Source organism: Antrostomus carolinensis, unplaced genomic scaffold (genome assembly GCF_000700745.2).
Source record: "Antrostomus carolinensis isolate BGI_N321 unplaced genomic scaffold, ASM70074v2 scaffold25059, whole genome shotgun sequence".
NCBI lineage: Eukaryota > Metazoa > Chordata > Aves > Caprimulgiformes > Caprimulgidae > Antrostomus > Antrostomus carolinensis.
The window spans coordinates 9,263-21,498 of record NW_010339595.1 but is presented as its reverse complement, the minus strand read 5'-3'; the positions used below and the strand labels follow the sequence as shown (position 1 = coordinate 21,498).

Sequence of the window (12,236 nt, the reverse complement as noted above, 5' to 3'; positions counted from 1 at the left end):
GCCCAGAACTGGACACAATATTCCAGAAATGTTAGTCTATATTGTACCTTAGTGTCAGATTACCTGTGAAACAGTCAGTGTGAAGGTGTTGAGAGTAGGAAATCAAAAGTAATTTTTTGTGGGGCACTTGTCCTGTGAACTACCTCCCATCTTAAAAATTGAGGATTTATTCCCAGATTTTCTCGTAGCAAGTGTTCTCTGCAATAAGGAGACAGTGCTCAGCTTATTAGCACCCCAGCATCTGCTTGGATCCAGATTTGTGGTCATAAACTTACTTGGGAACAGATATAAAGGGTGAATGATACTTTGTAATTAAGAAATTGAATTCTTAGCTCATAAAGATATTTCAAGGACCCACTGTTTTAGTCTTAGCATGAGCATTGGAATATATTTTGGATTCAGAAAACTCTCTCCTGTCTCCCATCCCTTCTAAGAGATCATTAATGGACATCTGAAATAAAATTCATTAAAGACTTGAGTCAACCCAGATTTTCCATGGTAAACTATTGAATAATTGTGAATAGCAGGGAAAAAAAAACAACAACACAACTTTCTGCTACTGTAAAGAGGCCATGCCACAAGGTGAGTAAAAGGAATAGAAATCCAGATGGCATGTTTTACCTCCTATGGCTGTGATGCAGCATACGGATGCTGCTGGCCCAAGATCTCTGAACACATCAAAGTGGGTTGAACATATGGACACTCACAGAACAGCTCTATGAGACCTAAGGTGCTGCCTACACATCAAAGGCAACAGCTTAATGCTGTGTAGGGTGTTGACAGTCTCTCTCAACACCCTCTGTTAACAATAAAATGTGTGACCCTTTACATTTTTAATCCTTACAAGTTTGACAAGTGCTTCAAAATTCATCTCAGTGGAACACCTATGTAAATTGAAGATAGCCACTTTATTAATGCAAGAATAAATAATTTAGAAGTAACTTTTAATATTTTAGATCTTGAGTCATCGTTTTGAAGTAGCAGTCATTCTATTTCTATGCATTTGGTCAATGACTATCTCTAATTAGCTATTCTGAAAACAAGAAGAATTGAAGTGGCGTAAAGAATAATGGAAACAGTTTCCATCAAATTGTTTCCTCCCTCCTCATTTGTTATCAATGTTCTGATATATTTAAAAGCAAATGCAAGCAGTATTAACTTATTATAAATTTCTAACCATGACCATACATTATGCTACAATAAAAATTAGTTTGCATATTAATAGCCCTAGTTTACAAGCACTTAAAAGTGTCAACATGTTGCTCTTCAGTTTTGCTATCAGAAAAACAGAACATGAATAGACATCTACTGAACAGAATAAGTTGATGAATACCACAGGGAATATGTAAACTCATATGCAAGCAAGGGTCAATTAATAATGAAAGGTTTTTGCTAGAAGTACTGACATTAGTTGGGAAATTTGTAGTAATTAAGATCACTTACAGATAATTCAGTAGCATGTTATGCCACTGGTGCTTAAATGATGTGATTTCATATATGTATGTAATGGGAAGCTTTTTTTCTTTACCTTGGGCCTCATTTTAATAACCTAAATGATATTTTTAAACAGATACAAATGCACATGTGCATCATCCCAGACAAACTGAGATTTAGTGAAACACCAATTCGGTAACAGTCTATTCCACATGACAAACTGCAAAAAGCCTAATTCACCTTCTTAGCTACTACAGAAAGAACTCTCCGATTTCACCCTTGACTTTGAAGAAGTATTTTACATACTGTCAAATATGTTAAATTGAACCCAAGAGATAGCAGATGGCATTGTTTTGTGAAGCACAAACTAATGAAGGAACGCAATCCCAAGTAAGGAGGGTATATTTGGATTGTTAAAGATTTCAATTAACATTAAAAAATCTCACCAATTAAGTAAAAATGTTTTAGAGATTTAGCTCATTCCATTGATTTGAGTATTTTGAGGAAGTATTTTAGAACCTTTCTAAAAGGTTTTCAAGAAAACATAATAAACTGGGAACTTAAATTTTATGTAGTCATTTGTCTAAATAAACTTACTGTAGAGGTTCCCAAATTTACGCTGCTTCTGCATTCCCATGAACAAAGACCTCAACAGCAGCGATTACCTCCAGGATACGTACCTGAGCAGGAGGCACTGGGTCACTTAATCAACTTGCACACATCACAGACATGATGCAGTTTGGAATTCTCTGTATTAGCAAATATTTTAAATCAGAATTTAGACCTCTCTAGCCAGCCTCTTTAAATGATTGTGTTAATGAAAACCCAGTATTTAGCAGTTACTTGGAAAAAACAACAACTGTACGTATGTTAGGCATGTTGATGCTGATGTTTCACCACACTGATTACAAGAATCTCTACATCCTTGTGCTGTGTTTCTGTATTTTTAAAGTAATTTCATTAAAAACAGACCAGCAAACTTCTGTGACCCAAACAGCAGATAAGCAGCTTATTAACAGCTGTCTCACTGCATTTTAGTGGAGTATCTGTCTGTCCATCCATTCATGCCAAAGGTTCTTCAGTGTGGGACCGCTCAGTGCTTTCTTCTTCACACACAATTATGAGATAATGCTTGGATATCTTAATTACATTAAGATTACTATGGTGAGATTTAAAAATTATTTATTTACATGAGGAAAGCAACAAAAAACTAGAGAATCAAGACAATATTCCCTAAGATGCTTGCCTGCCAGTTATTTGGTTGTGGAACTCAAAGCTGACCTGTGGTGCTTCTAGCTGTTTAGAGAGCAATCAATATACTCTCTTCTTTCCATTTGTATTCATTAGAACTTTTTTGGGGAGGGGATCTTGAACATTTTTTGCTACCTACATTAAACAGTCATTCACAGGCAGAGAAATACTACAAATAACCTAGTGAAATCAGCTGGTAAACACACCTGAGGCAAATTACATCTGTGAAAAATTAAAGTCTCATAATTTACCAAAAGATTTAAAGAACAAAATTAAAACGCACAAGACCCCCCGAATCAGGAGTTCTTTAACTAAGGGAAGTTACATGCCCCTCTTCCCTCCAAAGAAAAATAAAAGAAAAAAACCCCAAAACAACCAAATCCAATCTAGCCTAAGAACCAACCAACCTTAAGGAGATTCCATTTTTCACAAAACTGGAAGCAGGTCACTTTGGGGGGATTTGTGATGTCATCTGAAATGGGAAATACGTAGCTGCATCATAAAAACTGCAGCACAGCAGAAATACTATTTTTTCCCCCTTAATTTTTTTTTTTGTTTTTAAATGTTTGGCAACACAACCAAATGCTGTGATACTATCTGGCATTTTGGACCTGGGGTGAGTTGTAGGCTTTCTCTTGCTTCTTTTTCCACAAGCCATTGGGTTCTTACACAACCAGGACTGCCACACCTCTCAAAGTGCTGATACCAAGAAAGCGGCAAAGAAAACTCTCCCAATGTGTTTTTGCAGTCTTAGAAAGCAGGAATTCTTTATTCCAGTGCTGAACACACACGGAGATCGCTCCCCAGGGTGTGGGCACCTGACTTTGTTTCAGCACACATTATATTGACCTAATACATGCGTATTCATCGAACTTCCAATAAATTATCTACATATTCAAAACATTTCCCATAACTATTCAGCATATGTAAACCAATATCCTTCACGCTTGCGCAGTAAAATGAGTCTGCGTTCTTCGGCAGCCTTCACCACTGAGTCCGCTGATTGAACTCCTCTTTGATTCTGCGCAGTGGTGTCTCTTTTACACGCTTGGGCCAGTACTCCTTGAACAATGTTTGGCCATTAGTCTTTATCTATATGTCCTTCCTCAGGCTTAAGCACTTCTGATAGTTTTATGTTAGAACATTCGCAAAAGGTCCTAAGGTTATCAAATTCTCAGGGGGCTGAGGAGAACAGATGTGAGTTTGCACAACTGAATGATCTAAGCAAGCGGATACATGTGAAACTACTAGGTGATAAAACATTCCCTTCAAGGTTGTTAGCAATCTAAGAGGACTTAATCACAGCTGGATGATTTCTAAATCTTCTACTACCTAAGGATCTTGTTAAGTTTTACAACACAACTAAGTAATTAACAGATGCGAGTGAAGCAACTAAGTGATTTATAAATCTTCTAACTTCTATAAGGGTTTAACTCTTTCAATATCCTATAAAGGAGGCTGCAGGGTAGAACATGCAGATGTGTTCTTGCTACTGTTGTTAACAGAAAAGGCAGTCGAGACCTTCCCTTTACCCATTCCTTACCTTCTTTTCCTTAGTCCACGCACCTGAAGTTGAGTTTTCCCACTCTGAAAAATGCTGTCATCTCAGCAAAAAGGATGAAGCTTGGTTTCCATCCTCTGCACTGCTGGGGCACAGAAATCATGGAAGTAGTACCGTGCTAGGTAGTTGGTGAAGGGAGGACACAAGTGAGAGGCGCAGCATGGTGATACAGCACAGAACAAAACTGGCCACACAAAGAGGGGCAAGATGTATCACAGACTGATGTAGGGCTGTATCAACCCCTAATAATGCTGGCTTCATGTAAAATTGGATGTAGGATGCTACTAGATTATTTTTAAACGTGCTTCTTGATAAACAGTCATTTCAACTATATTCATAGTGCCATAAGATATAGGTGGTTTACAGTTGTCCCTATATATTTATCAAGTGCAAGCTGATTCCAATGAGCCATTGTACTACTGAAACCTGAGAGAAAAGCAACTACTTGCTAATGGCACCATGAATTACTACAAGGAGAACATAACTGCATGTAAATTAGTGTATCAGTCCCCAAAATCACTGCATAAAACAAGCTGTGTGTGCATGTAGTGACAAATATTTGCCTTGCAACTTTTGTTATGCTTGTTTAACAATCCTCAGTAACTTTAAGACTTCACATACCCTTACAAGAAAAGAAAAAAAGTCACTACTCATATTACTGTTCATAGCACAAAGGGACACCACCTACCAAGGTTTTGGTTGGTACCAATCAAGTCCTCGTAGAATAAAAAGCATAGATAGATAGGTATAAAAATCTTATATTTACATTGTCAATAGAGACTTGCAGATTAAAAAGAAGTTACGCACCTTCTTCACTCTTTAAGAGTGCAGTCTTCACCATTAAAGACCCAAACCAGTCATTTTCTCTGAATTTCTTTCTCCCCTCACCTTTAACCCGAGGAAAATTTCAGGGCATTAGAATTTCAAGAACAAAAGAACTCAGTGATCAACCAGGAAGAATACCAGATAGACTACTACTAAACTTCAGAGACATAATTTTCCAATCTAGAAACACCTAAAGCACATGTAGAAAGAATAACACCACTGTTTAAAAACAAACAAACAAACAAACTAACAAAACCAAAACCACAACCAAAAAACAGGAGCCTTTACAAGTACAATTTAAAATTTATTTTTCTCTTTCTGCATTGAAGTGAGTACATGTTTACACGAGATGTGACAGAAAAAAAAAATCTGGATATTAACTGAAGTTGCAACCGTATTTTTTCCTTTATAACACTCCAGAATATCAGCAGAGAAACAGAAGAAAAGAAAAACCACATAACTTTGCATGGTTTACCATCCAGCACCACCAGTTTCACTGGTGGATTTTTTTCCTTAACGTAGGATTAGACCACCCGCCCCCGCCCCCAAAACCCCACTCACAGCACAGTTTGGCAGAAGTCCCTGAACACTAGCCCTCCCTCCCCGCCCCAGACATTCAGTACATTTTAAAAAACAGGCTCAGTGGCACTTTCTCTTTAATATGACTTCAGTAACATTTTCAAATACAGTGCATCCACACTGCAATTCACTTTGCTGTAAGGCTAACTTAGACATAAGGCAAACACGGCCTTAGCTCTCAAATATTCCATGATAAGACACCCTTAGTACATATACCTCTGTTAAGCACAGAGATGCCTTGTTTCCCTTCACTGCTTTTCCTCCTGATCAAAAAAGCAATTCAGGAAGATGGTGTGCTATACTCATCACAAATTGCAAGGTACTAAAAAGTTAAAAAGAAACAGTAATGAATAAAAACAAACAGTATTCACATATTCAAGCTTATTTCTATCACTTAAATAATTTTATCTGCAATTACAAAATACATACACTTAAATATCTTTGTAAGAAATAATCATCTAAGATATCACAGATTATGATTTGCTTTTGATAATCTAACTGCCCTAACTCCGGCATAAAGATATACCTGGACAGTGTTACTACCTAGGATGTTTTCCTATTATAATTAATTTTCTTAAATATACAGTAAATTCTCTCTAGCTATTCTGACAGATAGTGCAAATAAAGACATTCTTTGGGTCACAATTTTAAAATATTACTGCCAATGCTAGCCTCAATTTAATACTGTTTTAGTAAATGAGTAGCAAAATATTAAAAGTATACATTTTCTAACATCTGTTTAACAATGTGTTTTCCTCAGTTACCTCAGCTTAACGCAGATCACAAAAAATGAAGAAGCTACACTGCTGCTCACCTATCCAAAAGATATGTTATATTTATATTTAAATAAATATATTTAGAAACCTACCTATAAGTTCTCCATTGCTTTCCATTTCTTGTTAATAGCCAATGGCATATTACAACAAATCATGATATCAAAGTAGCTTTAAAGACAACAGAGATCACTTCAGAAGTACTGCTCAGAGGCGATGACATAACGCTTTGAGAACCTACGCACATAAGTTAGGCCTACATAGCTCCAGCACATTGTATAATAGAATAGTTTACGTTTCTTTTAGAGTCAACTACTGCTTTGCCCTAGGCCAGTGATAAAAAGCTTATCTTAAATATTACCCATCATAGATGTAGCAACACAAAGTGGCCCTGTTTGCTATCTAATGTTGCTTGCTGGTTTTACACGTTTATTTGAAGTTACTGGCACCTGATTGCTAGTTCCATTAGTGGTATTTGTTGCCGAGCCATTCACAACAATGTAATCAACTTTGTTTTCCAACTTCACGAGGCGTTGTAAGATGTCATCCAGAAGAACAGCAATTGTTCTCTTAAGATCAGCTGAAGACAATGGGAAAAAACAAATTAGATCCTATTATTTACTCTGTGTGGAAAAGAACTGCTATTTCAACATATTCACATCTTAAGACTTGCTATCCTTCCTACTATATTTTTTGTGAAAGAGTGCAGATTAGCACAAAAATATAGAATATATTAAATAAAAATAGCTGCTTGATTTTTCTTTAATACCGTTTCTTTGTTATTTTAGGCAAGGAAGATACCGCCATAATAGTGAACTGTGAATGAAGCCAATTAAATATTCAGGTGTAAGAACAAAACCACTAGCTGGAGCATTAGACTAGTGACTACTCAAAGGCAGTATTTCAAATTTAATCCAGACAACAGCGCTAGGATACCCAGCTATGACATGTTTTAACCCTGGACAGCAACAATATGTATTTAAATACTCTCCAGTGTTTAAAGGGTTGTTCTTAATAGCTTTCCCCTAAATAACTGATCCATCCCACAGAAAAACTGCTATGAAAAAATATCTTAACACTTCTTACAAAATTAAACCACAAGCAATAAATGAAAAAAAAAAAACCAAAATCTCAGGTCAGTCTCTCCCTCTAAAATTAGCTAGTTCTTGTTTAGTAATGTCATAGTTGGAAAAAAAAAATGCTTTACAATTCAAGCCCGGGTCTGCTGTCAATGGCATGCTGTGGGTCATGTACTCTGTAGTATCATCCTATGCTCAACAGCCTCAGGGAAAAATTGTCTACTCAAGTTGTAAAGTCTGATGATCAGCATGTAGATCAAGAGTTGACTTAATTATTTTATTAAACTTCAGACAAAAATCTCAGAAGGTAAATCTCATTTTGAAATATGCTGTAAGACACACATAGCAATAGAAAGCTGCAGTACACAAAGGTTTTTTTAAAACAAATTACACAGAAAATAAATTGCACAGTAAAGGCAGACAGAAAAAAAAGGAAGGGGACAAACGGGGGAAGAAAAGAAGTAGTCTCTTACTGTGGTAAAAATGTTAACTTAACGAATGAAAGAATCAAAGGCTAAGACATTTTGACACTGTCCTCCTCCTCTTCAGTTGCTTCCTGCTCATTTTGTCATCAGACTTTCCTCCTTGTTCCTGAGCAGCAGCAAAGAGTTTAGAAACATCTTTGCTGTGTGTACTCTTACCAGAGTGCCTATGAAGGGCATCCAAAGGACTGGTAGAGCCCACTCTTTTAAGGATTCTTTACGAAGGGGATCAAAGTATACTAACATAAATCTTCACATATATATTTTTTTTAAGTATTTCTTTTTAAGCTTTGTACTACCCTTGATTTCACAGATAGATTTTTTCCTTTATGACAGAACACAGGTAGTTTCTTCAAACCTAATCCCTAGAGCTCATGGCAGCCTTCCCTCAAGAGAAGCTACAAGGGATGAAAGAGTTAAAATTAAGACATTTTTATAGCTTTGCTATAAAGATCTCAAAACTATAGTCTCAAAACTACCTTTTCTGTATTTCCAAAGACAGGCACAGGCTCTAGTAATATATTACCAGTGAGTACTGGAAACACATTCATCAAGTTAACAGGTAAATCAGATGCAGCAAGTATCAAAGCTCTAGAGAGAAAGGATCTTATCTCTAATGGCTGCTTCTAAAGCAAGGGGAGATTCTGCTAAACTCACAATTGCCTTGCAGTCCCCAAGACTGCAAACTCAACTAGTATGTTGCTTTCCACTGCTTTTTTACTACTTAAAAAGAAGAAAATTAAAGAAATAAAAGCAGAAAGTTAGCAAAGAGGCAGCACAAGAAGAATCTGGAATGATGAAGTGACTTAATCTCAAACTTCATCCCCTTATCAAGCATGTGCTCATTCCTCAATAGCTTAAAGATTCAGAAAAAGCACAATGTTACTGTTAATCCTGTAAGTAACAGAAATCATACACCTGGAGAGATCTAAAAAAAATCCTGGAAAATAAAAATCTCATGCCTCACGCTTGATTTTACACCACATCTTAATATTCAACTTCAGTAAATAAACTAAAATAAAATCACTTAATACAGAGCGTTTTTTCTGTTAAAGAGCAGTGTATATGACTTTGTAAAATAAAAAAAAGTGTAACTCTACAGTTTGCAGGAAAAAAAAAAAGATATTTTAATAATTAGTATGGGTTTTTTTTTCCTCTTACCATATCCTGCCATAGACGCTCCACCACCACCATTCATTAAGTTTTTATTTTCTTCTGCCAGTGCTTTGACGTATCTTTTACTTAGATCTAGTATCTGTCCGCGCAACTCGGCACTGCTTTGGCGCCTTGGATACTGGAAAGTGTAGCGTAGCAACATCAAACCCCAAATGATTCCAAAAACAAGTGAAAACATACTCAGTTTCTGGGACATATTTTTTCTTGAAAATGTTAGAAACATTTCTGGTGAAGGCCACAGGTGTGTCTTAATTTCAAGATAAGTAATTGAACTTGGCTTTGTCAAATTATATTACATATTAAACAAAAATAAGACTTCTATGAATTGAAAAGTCTTCTGGCTGAATCATCTTGAATACATCTTCTCATGTTTTAGTTGTTCTTGATTCCTGAAATTTGTAGAATATCACATGGTTATTCAAAACTACCACAGTTGTTGAGATAAAGGACAAATATCAGTTTCCAAATGCAATATTATTGCATAATCTAGCAAACAAAACTATCTGCTTAGAGGTGCAGTCATCCTTCTGTCTCACCTGTTGTTTACAAGGTTTCCTCTTCTTATTTTTACCAATGTTTACTCTTTAAAAATAAAAACTTCTATGCTTCTAGGAGTCACTTTAAATATTTAAACACCATAATATGAACTGACATTAAACTCAAATGCATTTCAAACAAAATGCAATAAAAACACTTAGAGACATTTTGACGAGTTATACACATATATCTACACACAAGAAAAAGATCTTGTGAAATATTCACTTGATTCTTATTCCTCACCCAGAAGCATAGGGCAAGTATAAACAGATAAAATATAGAACAAAGGTTCTTCGTTAGTTTGAAGTTGAGCATCATTCTCTTCTGGTTTTGTATAGCATTAAGATTTTTTTGTGTGCGTGTGTCTTGATAATAAATAAAGAAATAAAACCAAACTGACACATTGCACTGACTTTTAGCATTTTACTACCATATTTTACAAAAATCTTACCATAGCAGCCAATTCTGATCCCTCAATAGATCAAGGCTTCAGGAGAAAATCAAATGGCAGGAAAGCTTCAGCAGTTAAACAGCAAATGTCCAGGCAGTTGGAAGCAATACGAGCCAGACATCTTCAGGGAGCTCTGTAGTGGGGAGTGGTGGGATTGAACAAAACAAAGTACAGGACTAAAGAGACCTTCATTTTCATGTGGAGTGGTTGAAGCTGAGGGCTTCAAGCCACCTGCTTTTAAAAAATAGAAATATATTTTTTCAACCTCGCTTGAAGCAATTGTTAGAGAAAAACACAGAATCCATTTCCATTTTTTAAATGCATACATACACGAATGCCCAATAACTGGTTTCAACATACTTATAAAAAAACCCCACAACTTGTTAAGAATCTTACTGAAATGTGTCCCTCTTCTTGTGTTACAAGACAGTAAGAGCAAATGTTCCAGATTCACCACATATGTATATACACACATATTTACATATCTATCATTCTCTTAACAATTTTTCCCCCTCAAACAAATCCGACCTTTTCAGCCTCTTTACACGTGTACACTTCATATTTCTCTTTTTCCAGCCACCTCTGAAACTTCTCCAATTATTCAACACTTTTTTGACTGGGAGTTTCTGTTTAACATTGTCTGGATAACGCCACTCATTTTACACAGCAACTATGTTTTCCCTGTTATTCCCCACATACTACCTGACATGAGCGCTTTTCAGACCGAAGTCACACATTTAATATAGAGGTCTCCACCAGACTTTCTATAGTGGCACTTCAGACTCTGTTTTTCTTAGAATACCGAAAACAAATTGCTTACCCTACTAAGCACTCATCTAAACGTAACTCCGCCTCCACGGTATTTTTCATCGCCTCTGCGGACCACTTCAACCGGCCTCATGCCGACAGACCATGGTCTGCAGCAAACACAAGTGTCACTGCCAGCAGGGTTCTGAGCTGTACTGGCCATGTCCCCTTCACCCTCACCCTGCAGATGATCCTCTCAGGCCAACAGACTAATTCAAGTGGCAAGTTTTCAAAGTGCTCCAAAATCAACGTGCATATCTAAATTATTCTGAATATAATCAGACCAAGGCAGGGGCAATATTGGGACCTGGACACCAAAGTTGCTGTGAAGTAACAAGTTATTGCGTGTAAAATGCCCTATAGTAACAGCCAGTACATAAAATCTTACTCTTAGTGTTGGGTGCACTAATGTAAGTAGCAATCACAAGTCATTTAATGAGGAATACCTTACTTCACCTTAACTGTAGGATACGACTCTGCGCAGGAACAGATAGCCAACACGCAATCATTTGAAATCCCACTGTGAATTCAGTGGGATGTACTTTGTTCAAAGAACATGCTTATCTCCCAAAGAATGTTTTTAAGACACAAGTTTCTCTTAAGCATATAAAATAAGAGAGAAAACAATAAAAACTTATATTCTACAGTATTAGCACAAATATTTGGAATTGTGTGGTTAAACATTTCCTGAAACAGATCCTCTTTAAGCATATAAAATAAGAGAGAAAACAATAACAACTTATATTCTACAGTATCAGCACAAATATTTGGAATTGTGTGGTTAAAGATTTCCTGAAACAGATCCTCCCTAAACATGAGCTAACCAAAACCACTTTTCCCTAGCTCTTTGCCAAATCCATGGCTCTGCACTCAGACTTTAAAGCATAAACTGAACCTACATCATTATACATCTACATAATCCCTGAACGGTATCAAACATGATGGAAAATATTCATATATGAGGTCCAGCAGTAGGGTATTCATGTGATAGCTCAGAAGACCAAACAGTATTTCTCAAGGAAAGACAACAAGTTTCAACCCCCATTCCCAAAAGTCTGTATTTTATATTATTTAAAAAAAAAAAAAAAGCCTGAAAACGACAGATAGCTCTTGCAGAATTTGAATTAAGTTCAGCTCTCCACAGATCCCCAGCCATATCTTACCCCCAAGCATTTAGACAATATCACTACAGAGCTCTGGAGTGGAAATAACTCTGCCATCATGCTGCAAATAAGACCACAAGCCAAGATAAGAGTCCTAGCCAAGAGGAACAGATTGAAT

General features: G+C 36.4%; 1 protein-coding gene across 1 annotated transcript; it reads right to left on the bottom strand.

Annotated features, from left to right (window-relative positions):
* Positions 1-6,711: 6,711 nt before the first annotated feature.
* On the bottom strand, positions 6,712-10,279 carry CCDC126 (coiled-coil domain containing 126). Its single transcript, XM_010175911.2, has 3 exons — positions 10,149-10,279; positions 9,146-9,549; positions 6,712-7,003 (listed from the first exon to the last, which is right to left on the bottom strand). Exons 2-3 carry the CDS (start codon positions 9,381-9,383, stop codon positions 6,822-6,824), a joined length of 420 nt encoding a protein of 139 aa, XP_010174213.1. The 5' UTR covers positions 9,384-9,549; positions 10,149-10,279; the 3' UTR covers positions 6,712-6,821.
* Positions 10,280-12,236: the final 1,957 nt, after the last annotated feature.

Bases quoted from the DNA above. Each gene is read 5' to 3' on its own strand.
- CCDC126 (XM_010175911.2), bottom strand. From the start codon at position 9,383: ATGTTTCTAACATTTTCAAGAAAAAATATGTCCCAGAAACTGAGTATG. The intron at 7,004-9,145 runs GTAAGAGGAAAA...CATTGTCTTCAG, and splicing joins AGCGTCTATGGCAGGATATG to CTGATCTTAAGAGAACAATT.